The sequence below is a fragment of the Sorex fumeus genome, unplaced genomic scaffold (genome assembly GCF_029834395.1).
Source record: "Sorex fumeus unplaced genomic scaffold, SorFum_2.1 ptg000100l, whole genome shotgun sequence".
Classification (NCBI taxonomy): domain Eukaryota; kingdom Metazoa; phylum Chordata; class Mammalia; order Eulipotyphla; family Soricidae; genus Sorex; species Sorex fumeus.
The window spans coordinates 1,833,359-1,852,902 of NW_026606157.1; the positions used below are offsets into that span (position 1 = coordinate 1,833,359).

At 39.5% G+C, this 19,544-nt stretch overlaps 1 protein-coding gene across 1 annotated transcript in view; it reads right to left on the minus strand.

Moving 5' to 3' along the window:
• The window catches only part of SLC15A5 (solute carrier family 15 member 5), an 87,895-nt gene that overhangs the window by 42,490 nt on the left and 25,861 nt on the right, over positions 1-19,544 (minus strand). Inside the window, exons 4-5 of the mRNA XM_056134594.1 lie at positions 13,819-14,039; positions 8,126-8,312 (exon numbers count right to left, since the gene is read on the minus strand). Of these exons, the coding sequence (XP_055990569.1) occupies positions 8,126-8,312; positions 13,819-14,039 (408 nt within the window). The remainder of the gene's footprint in view (positions 1-8,125; positions 8,313-13,818; positions 14,040-19,544) is intronic.

Below are 19,544 nucleotides of genomic sequence, written 5' to 3' on the forward strand. Positions count from 1 at the left end.
ATTAAATTAAATTCTATAAGGGTACATACCAAGTGAAGTAGAGATTTTGATTTTGTAAGTACCTCATATAAAAAATAAATTTCATGTATTATCTAGCTTTAAGATCAAATTTATCACATAATTGCATTTATCCAGATTACTTGACACATTACAGTCTCATCAGAAAGAGCTAATATGTCAGCCCAATTTAATGTTGACTCTTCCCTATTATCTGCACGGTACAGTTGGGGATATCAGATGAGAAAGATCGATTCTCAGTCATTGTGGACTCATATTTTATTGGGAAATATATGGAGAACTGATTTTAAGTCAGAAAGGTGAGAAAAATAACTTCATGCTTTAAAGAAGTAAGTGTCTTTATGTGGAAAAGAAAACAGTACCAATGGTATGAGCAAAGGCACAGAGTCGTAAAAGGGTCAGAAACATTTTCAGGCTGGGGAAAAACTCAAATTATTTAGGACCAGAAGAGAAAAATTTATATTAGGGGCAAATCAGTAAAGCTATTTCAGTTTATTTTTAAGGAATTAGAAAATTATTCTGGAGATAGTACAATTATTAATAATATTAGGTACATTCAAATAAATTTAGGATAATCTAGATAAGGAAAAGCATACCCCCTTTGTTTTGGTCATCACCTCTGCAATGTAAAAATGTTTATATTTTATACAAGGAAGTTGATGGTAGCATTAGAAGTAATAGTTAACGATCAGTGATTTTTTTTCAGAAAGAGGCTAATAAATATTTTAGTTTTTATATAACAAATTGCAAAAAAGAAAGTGAAGCTATAGAGGTCCTTAAATAATGAGAGAATACATTTCTACTCTTATTAATGAAATTAAAAATTAAACTATTTTAAGGGGAAGATGGCAATGGAATTTTGCTTAAGTAGTGTTCAGAGATATAGTTTCTTGAGCCAGTTACAAATACCCATACTTGAAAACAATTCTTAGTTTTCTTGTAGTAGAAAAACAGATGGCCGATCTGACAGGTGCTTTATGTAGTGGTTGGCCAACCCTTGCTTTAAGGATTAGCTTTTATTGTCTATTCCTGAATTCCAGCTCTAAGCATATGAGAAATTGAGGCCTTTGGGGCATGGGTGAGGTTTGGGGCCACACTTGGGGTTGCTCAGTGGCTATTCCTCGCTCTTATTCCCTCTTGGTACTTGAGAGAACCATATGTACTGCCAGAGATAGAACCAGGATTGGAAAGTTGAAAGGCAAACATCATAAGCCTGTACTATCTCTCCACTGCCCTGGAATTGTGGCAATTTTACCTGACCCCTCTACCTGTACACAGATTTGAAAAAACACAAGAAGGTAATCTTTTCCTTTTTTTTTTTTGCAGTGCTTCTGGGTATCGAACCTAGGCCCTCAGTCATGCCAGACAAAAGTAGTACACTGAGCTGCATCACAACCTAATGTTAGGGTACTTCTTTCATCTCTTCTCCTGCCCTTGATTCTCAAAGCTTGCTAGACATCAAATTAAATCATCAAAGCAGATATACACTTAAACAAGATCCCTAGAAAATTCCTACACACATTTACCTTTGAGACACCCACTCTAGCACAGAGCACTAAAAAGCGGGCACTTGCAAAATCCAACAAAACACAGTTCTCCAGACAATTTCAAGCCAAGTACATTTATTTAATTCATTTACCCAGCTATATTAGGGCAAAGCATATCTCACCTAAAGGATCTAGATAACTACATTTGCATTTTATTTGCTACAACACTCTGGTGCCACCAAAAAAATGACTTAAAAAAAAGGTTTTGATTCCACCCTAAATGCAATCTGCCCCATTTTTCATTCTTAAATTCTATGGGATCATCACATGTCAAAGTAGTTTATCAGAAGACACACATTTACAATTTCAGCAGATCTTTATTTACAAGATAAAGCACAATGGTTCCAGAGGAGAGATTATATCCTACTAAATAATTGTATGTTTTAATATTGACTCTGTGGTTTCAAACAAGTTCAAAAGAGTTTTGAAACCCCTGTAGTTTATTCTACTAGCCTAGCATGCAATAACTTCCTGGATTAAATTGCTGTGAAATAAAAGGAAGCCAGAATTTTTTCAAGAATTGGATTGCACATTCAATTTCATATTGAAGCAAAATCTATGCTAAAAATAAATGCTTTAAGATTCTTTTTCTTTTTTTTGCTTTTTAGGTCACACCTGGCAATACACAGGGGTTACTCCTGGCTATGCACTCAGGAATTACACCTGGCGGTGCTCAGGGGACCATATGGGATGCTGGGAATCGAACCCAGGTTGGCCGAGTGCAAGGCAAATGCCCTACCCACTGTGGTATTGCTCCAGCCCCCAAATGCTTTAAGATTCATAACTATTAACCGAATATACTGGGAAAGCTATGGTTTGGTGTGAGATGTCAAATATGTGGGTCTCTGGCATGTGTTTAAGCTTAAAACCTTACGTATGAGATTCTATTGAGTCCTTGAGAAATTGTCTTTGTGTCCATGATCTTGTTATTTCCCAGAAAAGGCAACTTGTTCACATGAGAATAGACTGGGATCTCTAAACTACTCTGATAGAGACAGCTATACATTTATTGCTGTATGTATCCACTGCCTTTAGATCTTCTTCACTTGCTATATTTTAGAATGCCATTGCTTAACTTTCATTTCATTTCCCCTTCCATTTGTATTGTGCTCCTGTATTTGAACTGAACTACCCACCTTTTGGGTTTTCTTTTGTTGTTGTTTCTCTATAGACCACTGGGACTCATTTTAAAAGCTTCAGCTCAGTTTGGGTTTTTCGTTCTGAATAAGGTTCTGAATAAGGAATAGGTAAGTAATTGACATGCTAGTTAGACACTGTCTATCTATTAGGCCTCAATTATTCCTATAGATAATCCACTTTTGCTCAATGTTATTTCAGTTTTTTGAGTGAAGCAAAGTGGTTTTTACTGAACAAAACTTAAGGAAATGTGTATGAGAGAGAAGGAGAGAGAGAGAGAGAGAGAGAGAGAGAGAGAGAGAGAGAGAGAGAGAGAGAGAGAGAGAGAGAGAAAGGATGGTTTCAAGACCTGATGTGGGCTTAGCAATTAGCTTGAGCCCTAGGGTGAGCTTTGGGAGAACATTATATACAATTTCTCCAGAGTATCTTGACCTGGGCTTTTTTGTATACGTAAAAGTTTATCAGGATGTGATCACAGAGAAAGCCAAAGGCTCTTTATAGTTCTTTCATACTTCTATCATGATATTTAGATTTCTTTGTAGCTTCTCCTTTTCAGAGGGGTCCAATTTTGATGTCAGTTTTTAAAAGGAGAACTTGAAAACAGTGTTATTATACAAATGAATAACTGTGGCCATGATTTATTCAGGCAAGGTGTTACAGGATATTTCATTTGGTGTTTACACAATTCTATCTGATCATTTGCAGTTGGGAGACAGGTGATGTTTCTTAGAAAAATGCTCCTATTCTAAAATTATAATAAAGAAAAAGTAGTTTTGCTGCCATAATTCTGCTTTCCAAGAAGATGATTGATTCTCAATTGACCTTAAACTATCAAAGACTCTTGATTCCAACCCCAAAAGGAAACTTTCTGTCCCTTTCAATTATTAGAGCGAATAGAAATTACTGGTTAAGTAAAAAGAATCAAACACTTGGGCTGTACCTACATCATAAAAGACTTATACTCAGAATTTGAATTTTATAAGTGTTTTATTTTTAAAGAGGAAGGTCTGGCAGATATTTGAATATGCTTCATCTGCATTTCCATGTAAATGTTATTTAAAAGCCAAGATAATTTCTACCTACTGGGCTGTACACTTCTGCTCTGTGCAAGACTTAATGACAATCTTAATTAGGCTAATTTTAGTCAGATTAATACTTGTGTGTGTCAGCACTATCGACTAAATGCCATATACTGCTGGATTTTAATTAATGCTAGGGAAAGGAAATACTCATGGTGGAAACACTCCTGAGCTGAAAAAGGCTAAACTGAAGTGTGTCCAATATGGCAGATGAGAATCGAAATGATATTCCTGCATCTTCTGAGTGTGCTGGGGAGTTAAGACACAGCTCCCAGTAGAAAGAGTCTTGTGCTTGGAAAACAGAGTCTAGACAAACCGTCCTGAATTTGGCAGGTCTTTGCTTTACATAGTTCTGGGAAATTTGCAGATTTTTTTCTTAACTTGGTACTATGCGGACCTCTTGATTTCTTTAGGTGATACACTTAGGAATGTCCTGTCTTGATTCTGAACCCTCTCTTTTGTTGCTTAAACTATACATAAGCTAGAATTAAGAAAATGCATGTTTCTAGGTTCCATTGTTCAGCTTCCAGTTTTATCCACTGAGTGCAGCGGGTGGGGGGGGGGGGGCATCTTTGATCCACTGGACTGTCATCTCTGTGGACCTGGGGACAAGCTGGCTGTGAAACACTGGCATCCTGCAGCCCAACAGTCCGGGAAAGGGCTGATAAGGAAGGACAGGGGGATCCAAGGAGTCCCAGTCTTTGTGATAAACAGAAAGTTTTTATTCATTTGGTCCATTAATTGGGAAGAAAATTAAGGTTCCACAAGAACATGTAAAGTGTTATGTTAACTTCTATGACCAAACAGCAACGAATAGCTGGTAAGTACAACAATAACAACAACAACAGTAATAATAATGATTATGCAGTGGCTTTAGGAAGAGAAGACCTAAATTCAAATAGTGTCTGTAACTTTTGTGACCTTTAAGATGTTTTATCATGAAGTGAAATGGGGCATGTATGTGAAGAATCCTAAATTCAAATTAAGAACTTAGTGTTTTGTGAACAATCTGTTGACTTGATATACAGTACTTATATAATCAAGGTAACGGGGTTCACAGAAAAAGAAAAATTTAATATTAAATTAATTCAGTTACGTAAATTGCTATTTAAAAGTACCCTAGTTTATGCGTATATGTCCTGATCAAACTTCCTGATCTTCCATAATCATGACAGCTTATGGAAAACTGAAACAAGTGTCCAGCTTAAAAGATGCAAGTTATCACGTCTTTACATTCCTCTATCAAGACATCATGCAAATAAATGAACATGTATATAAATGAAGAAATGAATAGCATCTGGTTTAGCAGCAACTGCATTTAGATTTTATACCCAGAGGAAATGAGTTGACCTAAAAAAATAAGTCTGGTTATTGCTATTGCCTGTCCAGCAAGTCCTATTAATAAGCTTGTGGAGGAATATTTTATTTGCTAGCATCAATGCATTAGAATAGTCTATCGTCTCTCAGAAAAAAAAAGTGCAGTTCTTTAAGAACAAACAGCAGGTGAAGACCAGAGAGATAATACAGTGTGTAGGGTGCTTGCTTTGCAGAGGGCTGACTGAGGTTTGATTCCTGGTACCTCATGTACTTCCGTAGACCCCTCCAGGTGTGTTCCCTGAGCCCAAAGCTAGGAGTAAGCCCCAAGCATCACTAGGTGTGGTACAAAACCGAAACAAAAAGAAAAAGAATAGATGGTAGACACTAGATTTTTAGCAGTGGGTATGCTCTCATTTCCATATAAAAGTATGAAATCAAACCCCTCAAATTCCATAATATTGAATAAAATGTTAAATCAATACAAATTAAAAATTAAAATTACCCTAAAAATAAGCGCGGTTCACACATGCTAGGGGAAAGGGGAGCTCAGAGAGAGAAGGAAACACCAAATAAAGGTGTTGGGAGGATCCTCCCAGAATGGGAGAAGCTAAAAGTAGACTATAGACCAAACATGATTGCCACTCATTGCCTCTTTTGCAAACCACAACACCCAGTAAGAGAGAGAAAACAAAACGGAATGCCCTGACACAGAGGCAGGGTGGGATGGGGGGATGGGGGTTGGGAGGGATACTGGGATTAGTGGTGGTAGAGAATGGGCACTGGTGGAGGGATGGGTATTTGATCATTGTATAATTGAAACCCAAGCACAAAAATGTGTAAGTCTTCAACTGTACCTCATGATGTCCCACTAACAAAATTTTTTAAAAAAAGCATGGTTCAAAAACATAAGAGTATGGGTGGAGAGAGAATCCAGTATACCTGACATGAAACCAAGCCTCTGTCATATTCTCAGAAGAACATGGTCTCCTGGATGTTACCAGGTGCAGTCTGAGGATCCCCAATAACTGCTGGAACTGACTGTTGTGGCTTTGGGGACACCCAGGCCACTGGGGTGGCCCAGGTATCCCTGACATGCAGGGCCTGAGCAGCCCCCCATCCTTGGACCCTGGCATGGAACCAGTGGGGGATTGGCTGAGAATTTCCTATGGGGCGCCTTAGACCACTCGGCCAGCTGGAGCGATAGCACAGCGGGTAGGGCGTTCGCCTTACAAGCAGCCAACATGGCCAACCCGAGTTCGATTCCTCCGCCCCTCTCGGAGAGCCCGGCAAGCTACCGAGAGTATTCGGTATGCCAGACACAGTAACAACAAAGTCTCCAATGGAGACGTTACTGGGCCCACTCGAGCAAATCGACAATCAACGGGAGGGCCTTTACCTTTACCTTTACCTTTACTTTCACCTTTACCTTTCCTATGGGGCCTGGAATCTCCCGAGTACCACTCAGGAGGTATGTTAAGTTAAACTCCTTTTGTGATCTGTTTATGTCAGACCTGTGATAGTTCCTACCACTAGCTCACATTTATAGAGCTCTAGGCACTGATGCTATCCTGAGTGATCTCAGAACTCTTGCAGAGTAAAAGTTTACATAGGTTGTGATCCTCAGTGAGAAGAACAAGTGAACTAGAAGACACGGAGCTCAGGGGAATTTCAGAGGTTCCCTGTAGCTGCCCAGTGGGAGAACAAGGCCCTGACTGAATTTTGGTTCCCCACCTGTACTCCTTTGATGGACTAGAGCTTGTCCTATTGTTCTGTGATGGTGCCAAAAAGACAAGCCTAAGAAGAGGACAGTGTGATCAGAATGAATGCCAGCTCTGTCTTTCCCTTTTCAATTGGTGTATTTATTTATGGTTTGTTGATTGTCTTCTGAGTAAAAAGTCCTAAGGTTTTTGTTTGTTTATTTGTTTTTGTTTTATGGCAATACCCAGTGATTCTCAGGGGTTTGTTCTAGCTTTGCGTTCAGGAATTACTCCTGGAAGTTCTCGGGGTACCAGATGGGATGCCAGGGATTAAACCTGGGTCGGTCCTGTGCAAGGCAAGTGTCCTACCTGCTGTATTATCTCTCCAGTGCCAGAAGTCTTAGGTTTTTTTTTATTTTGATGATGAGAGCAGAGTTTTAATGTTTTCGCCTATGACACCACCACTACCAAGAATGAAATGGTATTTATGTGAGGTAAAGCATATGTGAACTACCCTTATTATGATGAGCGTTTTGCATGTGTGTCAAGCCATCACACTATGTGTGCCTTAAACCTACATAATGCCTGATGCCAATGATATATAGTAAAATTGTTGAAAAATGTTAGGGAACATTGCTCTACACCATACTTTTTGATAATGTACCCACTTATTCACAGTGCTAACTTTCAATATATTTTGCTACTAGTTCATAAGTGAAAACCCCTCAGCACAAATGGACATCATAATTTTGGCTTGTTATCTGTAATTATTATTTTATTTTATGTGAGAGTTTCTTTGGTTACTTCTCAGAGCTTACTCCTGGCTCTGTGCTCAGGGATCTCTCCTGGTGATGCTCAGGGTACCAGAGATAGAGCTGGATTTATCAATAAATCTAACTGGGTTTGTCAATTCACAGTGTAAGAGACCATACTGGGTTTTGTCACATACAAAGAAAGTTCTTGGCCCCTATATTATCTCTCTGGCCCATCCTGTGCTTATTCTTAAGAGCATTTTTAGAATTAACATAGGACCAAGGACGGTCTTCCTGAAAGGATAAGACCTTTTGGCAGCACAAGGAATACCATATCTTACAGGTGCATCATCTAAAGAAGCATAGAGACAAGGAAGAAAATGAGTCATGGACAAGTGGACTGAGATTTGATAAACTGGTAACTAGCACTCTCCAGTTCACCTTCTTCCCAGTTTCTCAAAATCAGACTCTACTCCCGAACCTCACTGGGATGCTAGCACAGCAATTTTATTTTTATTTTTATTATTTCATTTCATCACATTGAGAACAAATTACTTGTGCTGAGAAGTTGTACTCACTAATGCATGCTGACAGGAACCGTCCGTCTCGTGTAGAGGGAGGCAGGCAGTTGCTGCAATACTCCATCAGTGGAGCGAGAATTAACAGAGGTAGGATGTTGGTGATGTTCATCACTGCGACTGGCAGGAGAAATCCCTCCCAATTCAGGTTGGAATGCATGGTCTGCAGGTAAAATCCTGAAGGAATCTGTATGGGAGAGGAACCAGCCATATCTTAGGACAGTGCTTTAAATCTGTCCAAATCTGGGGCTGGAGAGATAACACAGCGGGTAGGGCATTTGCCTTGCATGCGACTGACCCAGGTTCAATTTCCAGCATCCCATATGGTCCCCTGAGCACCGCCAGGAGTAACTCCTGAGTACAGAGCCAGGAGTAACCCCTATGCATCGCCAGGTGTGACCCAAAAAGCAAAAATAAATAAATAAATAAATAAATAAATAAATAAATCTGTCCCAATGGCTGTGGGACAGGAGCTCCATCTCTGGCAGGTAGTCTGTCACGGATAAACTGACTGTTCCTCAGTGATTCAAAGTCCTAGGCGTTAGATGACAAGGGACAGTCAGAACTATATGGCAGCAGGAGTTCTGTTGGGTGTATTGACAGTCCTTTTGCTTAGTATTGTTTTGGTGCCACGTTGAAGGTGCCCGAGACTTACTCCTAGTTCTGTGCTCAGGGGTTACTGATGGTGATGCTGGTGAGACTCATATGTGGCATTGGGGATAGAATAAGGGTCAACCATATGCAAGGCAACTCACTTTTCCCTTTACTCTCTCTCTGGTCTCTTTGTTTTTAAATAGAAAAATCTTGTTTCATCTCACCGACTTGATTTCCCTTTGAAAACTGACAGTGGCTCTGATTTTGAGTATTGGGTTTTACATTAAGAAGTTTTGAGCTCTTATAAACACTGACCTTTTTTTTTCTTTTTTTTTAGGGTTTTTATTTATTTTAAATTTTTATTAGTGAAACCTTTATCTTTTTTTTTTTTTAAAAAAACAGTAAGTTAAAACTCTGTGGAAGCTTAAACATACTTGTTTTCATTCTTATAAAAAAAAAAACCACTGGGGAATAGGTTCTAGGAATAGATTCTTTCTGCATCCCAGGAATAGGTTCTTTCTGCATCCTACATTGATGGCTCACTAGATATGATAAACTTTATCCTCCAAACAGAGGATCCAGTGTTGAACTTCATTGTTTGTTATTGGCTGTCTTTGTGGGTCCCTGAATTGGCCTAGTTCCTACCAAACACACAAAGCAGAGAGTGAAGCTATCCTGGTATATGCACTCTCCTTTTGAAGGAGTTATGTGGCATTGATGGATCACAAAGAGAACTCAGGGAAAAGGCTGCGTCCAAAATCAGCACATGGAACATAAACACTTATGTTAAATCTCATCCTTTTAAAAATAATCCCAATATTCGCTACAATCCTCACCCAACTTGGGTGGTTTTCAAACCTTTTGTGTGAACTGACTCTCAGGGGGCGAGGAGACAGTACAAAGAAGGGGGGCAGGTACCTTGCAGATGCAAATCCCTGAATTTGGTCCTCAGTACTGCTGGGTGTGGCCCTAGTGGCTGCCAGCACCACTGGGCCCAACAATGAAACTTCGAGTTGCCAAGTATCTGGGAGAAGCTCATGGGAGCCTTGAGCACTGTTGGGAGACCCATGTTCCCTCCCCCACAAAGAGCCAAGACCCATGGAGTATGTCAGGAAAGGGGCATTGCCTTCCTCAATTCTCATTCCGGGCATTGCTACCCCCTCCAGCATGCACTCATTCTTTCCTTCCCAAAGACACAAAATGCAGCTGCATAGCTCAGAGACGAAGTTCACTGAGTTGTGTTTGAAGAGTAGATTCGTCAAACTAGTTTTCTGACAGTCTGTGCACCGCCCTAGAGACTAGCATCCTGCGGGGAGAGTTTGCATCAACCCCCTGGTACCACTTGCTCATGACTAATTTCTCTATCATTTATACATGTGAGAGGGTCCAAGGAGCGTCTGCTGTCAGCCAACATGGCAGTTCAGGAGCCCACCGGGTGTCAAATGGACACTGTCAGTTGCCCACAGCAGGGACTGGATCTCATGTTCATGGAAATTATTCCCACATCTCTAAGTACATCCTGGTGATCATTTATTATCCAGTCTTCACTTTGCCCCTTGGATTTTTTCAGGGGTCACTTCTGGTTTTGCGCTCACGACTAATGCCTAGCAGTGCTCGGGAGACCACATGGGATATTGGGGATTGAACCCAGGTCAGCCACCCACAAGGCAAGCTCTCTATCCTCTGTACTGTCTCTCCAGCCCGGTTCTTGGATTGTTAACCAGAACGGTTTGAGGTGGCAAGAGAGAAGGAAGTAGTAGTTCTGCTCTGGTTCAATAAAAATTTTAAGCACATATCCCTCCCTCCATCAGCAGGAAATGAATTGTTATTTTTTAAAGCGTTGGCAGCAGAACTACTCTGCCCGAAAGGCTCCCGGCCCAACGTGGAAGTTTCTGTTACGGATTTCAAATGAGAATTATTGTTAATAGAAATAAAGTTATTATCGACATGAATCACAGACATGGAAACCTGTTAACTTAATAATGTGGCAAATGTACTATTAATCTTTAGTGAAGCAATATTAATCTATCGCCTAATCTAGGAAAAGGCTCCAGTGTCTTGAAAGCTTGAAATCATTCCTGCTTCTGCCTCAAGTTCTGAAATCATCCCCGTTTAAAATTTTAAAGACTTTTATTTCATAGAAGCCTTTGAGTATTCAGAAATAATTGCTGTCAATAGAAATTCATTTTCACCTTTGAATGGCCGGGAATGTCAAATGGCAAAATCGTCAGCCTTAATATCAACATATTTTAAATGTATGTCTTGGAACTGAAGGTCAAGAATGGCCACTAAATTTAAAATATGGAATCCTATGATGTTTTATTCCAGAAACTTTGATTACCTTCGCTCTGGTGATGACTTCATCTGGAAGCAAAAATGTACTTCCAGGCCACCCCTATGGGAGCTTTTCTCTGCCTCCCTTGAGAAGTATGTTCTAACCGTGTTTTCAAAAAGTTTCTGGCACAATATCACCATATATCACCATGGGAAGTATATAGATTATATAAGGAATTCTTTAAAAAATATTTATTTTTAAATTGAATCACCATGGGAGGCACTGTTACAAGGTTGTTCATGATTGGGATTCAGTCATATATTGTTCCAACACCTGTTCCTTTACCAGTGTAAATATCCCACCACCAATGTCCCCAATTTCCCTAACATATTCCCCCAATTCTATGGCAGGAACTTTTTCTCTCTCTCTTTTATACATATGGATATATATATGAATATATATTATATATATACATATATGGGATTCTTAATCTAGTCTTAGAAAAGCTGCCATGAGTGCTATCAAAGGCATGTGTGGATACCAGCCCCTTATATCTGGGCTGTCTCTCTGCCACTTATCTGCAGAATCATTATGAGCAAGTTGCTAAATGTCTCTGAGCCTCAGACCAAGAACAAGCTCAGCCAATTGGATTTGCCATGGGTATTAAAGTGTAGTCATCTTGGAGAAGCTATTGCATAATAGGTGCCCAATAAATATCAGATGCCATTCTCTGCAATAAACTAGGCTTCTAGATTTGGCAAGATGCTCACACAGTTGTTTCTCTACATGTATTGTAATATCTCTCAAATTAAAATTTAAACACAGCTAAAAGAAATACCAAGTGTCACTGTAAAACAAAGTCAAAGGATCTCTAATCTGTACTGTTTGCATAGAAGGTCTGAGGGCCACTTCGTAATTTTGTTCTCACTATCAGTGTCTCCATTCGAAGATGTTTTGTGAAATTAATGATATGGGTCCCATTTCTGTGTCAACTGCTGTTGCAGAGTCAAGAGGGAGATTGAATCTGCTAAATCAGGGTAGCATTTATGCTTTGTTTACAGCAAAGATTGACAAACTTTTCTGGAAGGGACAGAGAGCAACTATTAGCCCATATAGTTGCATTCTCATGCACCGATATAACCCTTCTCCTGCATAAATAGACAAAGTATGGCAAATGAATGAAAATGGCCATTTTGCAAAAATTCTTTTGTGGCACTGACTTTTGAATTTCATCTGATTTTCACATGCCACAAAGAGTTTTCATCACATGTTTTTTTCAGTGATATAGAAATATGAAAAATAGCTTTCCAGACCTACAGAGGTGTGCAGGGGACTTGGTAGGCAGTAGCCGTTTGCTCATTTCTAGTTTCGATACATGTCCCCCTGTGTTTTTATAATCTCATGGCAACATCAGGTGCAAATAAATGAATGATTATATAAATAAATGAGTGGTATCTGTTTAGAAACACCTAGATTCTGCCCTTCCTTTAAATACTATTAACTGTGACCTACCTGTTCATTGCACAATCATTGGATTTTTTTTATAGCCTCAGTTTCCTTTTCAAGAAATGAGTTTTTCCATAATTCCCAAAAGTAGACAGAGAATGGGAGAAATTATCTGCCATGGAGGCAGGGGGAAGGCTGGAAAGGAAGGGTATACTAGGGATATTGGTGGTGGAGAATGAGAACTGGTGGAAGGATGGATGTTTGATCATTGTATGACTGAAACTCAGACATGAAAGCTTGTAGCTGTATCTCATGGTGATTCAATTTTTGAAAAAAGAAAAGAAATGAGTTTTCAGGTCAAGAGATAATACAGTGGTCAGGTTGCACACCTAGCATGCACCCAGCTCAGGTCTGATTCCTGGTACCACGTGACCTCTTCACAATAACCAAGCTCGTCCCTGGAGGCCCCCAACACTGCTAGTGAGGCCCAGGGAATCATAGGGATTGAGCAGATTTTCATCTTCGGTTCTTTGCATTGAACTTCTGGCTGCTGGCCCAGTTGGCAGAGAAATGCCAGTGGGCCCCAGTACCTCTCGAGCACTACTTGGTAGTCCCATATCCCCCACCCCTGAAAATAGAAAATAATGAGTGAAGTGGTTTCTAAGTTTCCTTTCAATTGCATTGTTCTTTGATTTGTTGATCATAAATCATTCATTCATTAGCCTTCTAAATTCTAAGTAGAGGGTGAATAACAAATAAGTCTCAAATTTCTTCCGTTTTCAAATTTATATTTCTTCATAAGTAACTTGATCTTAAAACATTCAAAATAATATGAACCACATGCAATTCTATAAAGTACTTTGGACTCAGATCTTTCTCTGATTTCTCTAGGGACTTAGGGGCTGATTAACCAAGGAGCTAAGAGTGGGTGGGGAGAGAATCGCTTGCTCATTAGTACTTATTGTTATGAGTACTGTGGAGGTGGTGCTCAAATTAGTCAACTCAGCTACTTCTAGTACCACTTTTTAAAGGTTTAATGGGGGAGGAAGGCCAACCTTTGACTGAAGGGAAGTGAGGTAATGGCCCATGGAGTTCATCGCTCTCCTGACTACACTGAGGTACTTCCTGTGTGGACCATGGCAGCTATAATGCTACAGGAAGAAGCAGATGCCCAGCCTCTCCCAGGCATGCTTTTGCTGCCCTCTTCATTCCTGAAATTACAGTCTGTACTGATTCTTGTACTGTACTGAGCCTTGGTAGGCTGACTGCCCAACAAAGCGAAAGAGACACACTCACTGAGGTGAAAATCAAGCTTCCTTTGCGCATTATTTCGCATTGCGTTTCCCATGCATCCTTCAGAAGCGGGTGAAATCCTTACCTGCACAACACACATTCTGAAGAGGATCTGCAAGGTGAAGAGCAGGAGTAGGATGACAAAAGTCTTAGTGCATTGCACATGGAGACCCCTGTAACAGCTTCTGTTCTCCTCCCTGCCCTGGTCCAGCCAGCTTGTCCTGCACTGGACAAGGTCCGAAGATTTTAAGCTGCATGTCTTCAGGGCATGAGAAAGAACCCCAAACACTTTCAGCGGGGAGCAACCTGAGAGAATGGGAGATAGTAGGTATTAGACAAAGAATGTTCCTTTGGTTTTCCCTGTGTCAAGCAGATAGGTGACAGGTGTAGCCAAATGACTGAGAAGATATCAGGGCCCAGGGGGTTGAATTCAAAGAAACAGCTTCTGACCAGGGTCCTGGCATCCTTGTGACCAGCCCAAGGTGGTGCCTGACAGCTGATGTGAAAAATGAAAAGGCTAAGATCAGTGGGAACATGTTAGAAAGGAAAGAAAAGGGACCCAGAGCAAAAGATTTTTTTTTCTCTCAGAAGTCTTTAACTTTAACTCATTAATAAATAAGGCAACCTGAACTTCCCTTTATAGCCTTAGCACCAGGAACTACTTTTAATGTAACTGTTTGCATAAATAATTCTCATTCTCCTTGTCGGAGAGATGGTTGTTTCTTATTCTGACACAGAGATCAAGGGAAATGTATTCTCTGTTTTGACTCTTGTGTTCCATTTCAGATATGAGGCTAAACTTTAAGCCCTTCAAAGATTTTATCCATGTTGATAACATTTCTGAAAGTTCAGATCGGACAAGGTTGGCTTTTGATTTTTCCAGAAGTCTTTTTTTGGCTTGGATGGGGCTTATGTTAGTGTTTGAAGCTTTTTGCAACTTCAGAGGTTAGTAGTCATTTATTGCTCATATTTGTAACCTCATTGTTGCTTCCTTTATGATCTTTTAGCTTCCACTTTTTTTTTGGTGGATAGGCCCTAAGAAGAACTCCTGATGAAATAACAAATAAGAGGGACTGGAGATGGGACAGAGAGTTAGATGCTTGCCTTTCATGCAACTGAACCAGTTCTATCCCAAGCACTCCATATAGTCTCCTGAGCAGTACCAAGAGTGAGCTCCGATCACCAAGAATAAGCCCTGAGAATCATCAGATGGACCCTTCTACCAATGATAAATAAGATAGCCCCAACTAGTTAGTTGGGGACAGATCATGTATTACGATTATTCAGATACCCCCTTTAACTGGATAAAGCCTTCTACAAGTTACACAGCCACTAAATCATGGTTGCAAGGATAAATGGTATAATAAATGTGAAAATGACTGTGTATCTCCAAAGAAGGCTTCTAGAGAAACTCAAAGTATAGTTTGATTGTCATTTTGATTATGCTCAAATTTCCTATAATGAAATTTTAGAATAAATGCACTCTAACCAAATTCATTTAAATGCTAGAGAGCATTGGCTTTGTGTTTAAAGAATATGTATTAATTTTTCTTTTTATGGTTATAGAGTGATTATATTGATTTGATTGGGTCTTTACTTTAAGAGTTCTAATAGACCTATTATGTCAAACTTTGATTAATTGAAGAAGCTTGGGGCCTGGTAATTGGATATGGAGCCTTTCACCTCGAAGTCGCTGAATCAAATCCAGTTCAAATTGGTAATGACCAAGAATGATTATAGTAGTGGCACTTTGTTGGCCTCTGTGAAGTGTGTTTAGTCCAAGTGGGAGGATGTCGTGCTCACTGCTGGCTGGATCTGGCCTAATAGCTGAGTTCCTGTGACCTCTGAATCACTGCATGAGATACAGTGAGAGGCAAGGGATTGGGAAGATCAGGGAAAGAAACACCTGTGAGGAAGGATGTTTGTGTCCCTTAGGAAAAGGAATAGGGTCATATCTTCATCATTGCAGGCAGAACTGCTCTATCATGAGGCAATCCTGGTTAGCATTGTGAATAGTTTATTTAACTTATAGTTAGCTGTAAAATGAGAATAAGAAAGTTTAGAGGCTGAATTTTTTTCTTTTGTGGGGCCCACACCTCAGGGGCTATTCCTATCCCTGTCAGATTCATAGATTGCATGGTATTTGGGAATCAAATTCTGGGGTTCCCATATATGAAGTATTCTGGCCCTTTGAATCATTTACTTAGATCTAGAGACGGAATTTGAACATGTCTTGGCTAGGAGACTTCACCTCTTATCCCTATTGCTTATCAACTATACTCTGTTTAACTCTTTAAAAATTTTCTTTTTTAGGCAGCTCAGATAGAGAAGGGAGCACCAAATAAAAGGTGTTGGGAGGTTCCTCTCAGGATGGGAGATGAGTGACGAGAATAGACTATAGACCGAACATGACTGACACTCAATGTCTCTTTTGCAAACCACAGCACTCCGAAGGAGAGAGATAACAAAAGGGAATGTCCTACCACAGAGGTAGGGTAGCATGGTGAGGATGGGGGTTGGGAGGGATACTGGGATCAGTGGTGGTGGAAAATGGGCACTGGTGGAGGGATGAGTATTCGCTCACTGTATAACTGAAACCCAAGCACAAAAATTTGCAAGTCTACGACTGTACCTCATGGTGTTTCACTAATAAAAATTTAAGGAAAAATTTTTTTTCTTTTTTTAGGGGCCATGCCTGGCAATCCTCAGGGTTTTCTCCTTATTCTGTACTCAGGGGCCACTTCTGGAGTGCTTGAAGTTTTATGTGTGTTGCCAGGGGTCGAACCTGGTTCAGCAGCTCGAAAGGCAAACTCCTGACAAGCTAGTCTATCTCCCTAGTTCCATTATTCAACTCTTGCGAAATAAATTCTGTGGGAGAGCAGGGTTATTACTGACACTGATCCAACTTATTCTGTGATTTCAAATAGGCTTCATTATAAAATGATAGCTATTTGTAGAATAAAAGACTATTTCAAGGATATTTTTTCCAATTTCCCTTTCCAATTATTTAAATCTGGGGACTTTTGTTGAATATAGTGGTTCCAACTTACTATTTTCATTTTGTATACACAAATCACTATTTTTTGCAGGATAAATTTGGATCTTCTCTTAATGCATGCTAAATTGACACCTACTGTCTTATTAGACAGTTAAATATCTCTGCCACCCAATTTCTAAAGAGGCTTAGGCTAGATTATTCTTAAACTATGGTGAAAGATCGATTAAAATTTTCCTCACTATCATATAAATACTTTTCCGAAACAATAAAAATGAAATACTCAAGGTATTAATTTTTTAAAAAGATTAATAGGTCCTAATATTTAAAATATTAGATTCAACAGAACTAACACATACATTTTCATAAATATTCCTACATGTATTCACTCACTATTTATAACTATTTATTATGTGCACGCAAGTCACAAACAGTTCATTGGCCACCCTTAACCCATAAGCCAGACTTTGAGAGGAACTTGCTTCCACTGAATACATATTACAAACAGAGAATTTAAATAAGAATATAAATAAGTAAAATTGCATTTTGAGGTGCTATGAAGCAACAAAAACAAAACAGCTCAGACAAGAAATTATTAAGCATGGGTGAGATCTGAAACTTGAGCTAACTGAAAATGCATATAATTGATACCCAACAAATGTGAATAAAACCACTCTTTCATTCACCAGATCTATTAAGCTGAGACATGCTTCAGAGACTTTTCCAGACCCAGAGAATGTAGCAGCGAACAGGATCTACAAATCCCTGAGTTTTCTTTCACTTGGGGGAAGATGCTATACAAGCAGGAAATTATTAGTCAAGTTCAATAATGAAGAGAAAACGGAGGTCTAATATGGAAATCCCTCATGGGGTAGCCTGCAGAACAAACATAAAACATTGAAATTTGAACTAAGGATAGACTGGCGGAAAGCAGACCTGAAAGAGGCACCTCCCAGGTATGACCAGAGATGGGCATAAGCCAGGAGAGGTTGAGGAACAGCCTATGAGACAGTACCTCAATTAATGAGATTAGAATAATATGAGGTTTCACAGGTGGTCAGACTACGGAGCACAAAGAAAGGAATTTGAAGTTTCTCCTCAGTATTGTGGAAAACCATTAAGAAGGTTTTCACAGAATAGGGATAACCTGTCATGTGTATTTTCCCAAAATTTCCTCTGGAACTCTGGTAATGGTGTGGAAAATAGATTTTAGGGAGTAAGAGAGGAAACTTGGGGAGGATGACAAGGGCATAGTAGCTGGACACATCAGTAATGGTGGAGTAGAATGGAGTATGTTTTAAATAACCGATGTGATTTTTTTTGATGAAAGGTCAAAGAAATGATAATTAAAAAATTAAATCACTGTGAGATACACAGTTACAAAGTTATGCATGATTGGGTTTCAGTCATACAATGTTCCAACACCCATCCCTTCACCAGTGTCCATTTCCCACCATGAATGTCCTCAGTTCCCCTCCTTCCACCACTCACCCTCAGTTTGACTCTATGACATGCACTTTTCTTCTCTCTCTCTCTCTCTCTTTCTCTTTCTTGCTATCTCTCAAATTGAGAAGACTTGATGACTAAAATTTCCTGTTAAACAACATGAGTGCTGAAGACTTGCAGTGCAATGAACAGACAGACAGAATGGCAGACAGACAGGCAGACAGAGTTAAGTTTTGATCAGGTGAAGTCTGAGACTATTATTTTGTAATTTGGTCTTTTTGGAAGATAATACATTGAGTAAAGTTGGCCAGAAGACAAAGGACAAACAAAAGAAGATCTCATTTTTCTGTAGAACATAGACTACTAGATGAGGAAATGCACTGTCGTATAAAGGGAATGCTTGGATCACTCTCGACCCCAGTGTTTAGAGAGGAAAAAGAAAGAGAAGAGAAACAAAGAAATCTAGTGGGGGGTTGGGGGGTGGGGAAGAGAATGGGAAGTAATGGGTGAGCAGGAATCAGGAATTTGGTTATACTGGTGCTATGGGAAAGTGGTAAATCCATATATCCAAAACACAGATTCAATACACTGAAAACATGAAATCTAAGCCATAAGCACTAAAAGTTTGTAATGTACCTGTCAAGGTGACAGGTGAGGATGAGGAAGGAGGAAGGGAGGGAATACGGGAACACTGGTGGAGAGAAATTGACACCTGTGATGGGATTGGTGTTGAAATATTATATACCTTAAACTCAATTATCAAAAACCTTGTAAATCACAATTCTTTAATTAAAAATTTTTAATGTAGAATAATGAGATGGATTATATGACTAGATTATAAAGAGCATGCCTTGCATCAAACATTGAGTTTGATATTTATTACTGAAAAACAAAAGATAATATTTAGCCCGGAGAGATAGCTCAATGGACTGGAGCACAAATATTACATGTCGGAGGTCTAGGTTGGATCCCTGTCACTATATATTATCCCCTGAGTACCACCAAGAATAATTCCTGAGCACAGAGCTAGTTCTCAAGGGCTATGCTCAATTTCTGAGCATAGCCCTTGAAAACTACCAGTTGTGGCCCAAAACATACATATGCACAAGCACACACACACATGCAAGAGTAAATGTGTATGAATACATACACACACACACACACACATACACACACACACACCAAAAATCAAAATCAAAATGGTGAAGAGGAAGTTAGATTTTGAATTTCAAGGAGAGATGAGAAATTAGTATGGATTTGCGTGTTTGGTGTGCAAACACTGATGAAAACCATGGAAGTAGAAATTACTGGAAGAAAGGGGGAGGGGAGAAAATATGGGCTACTGGAGTGAATCAGCGTTGGTGCTTCAT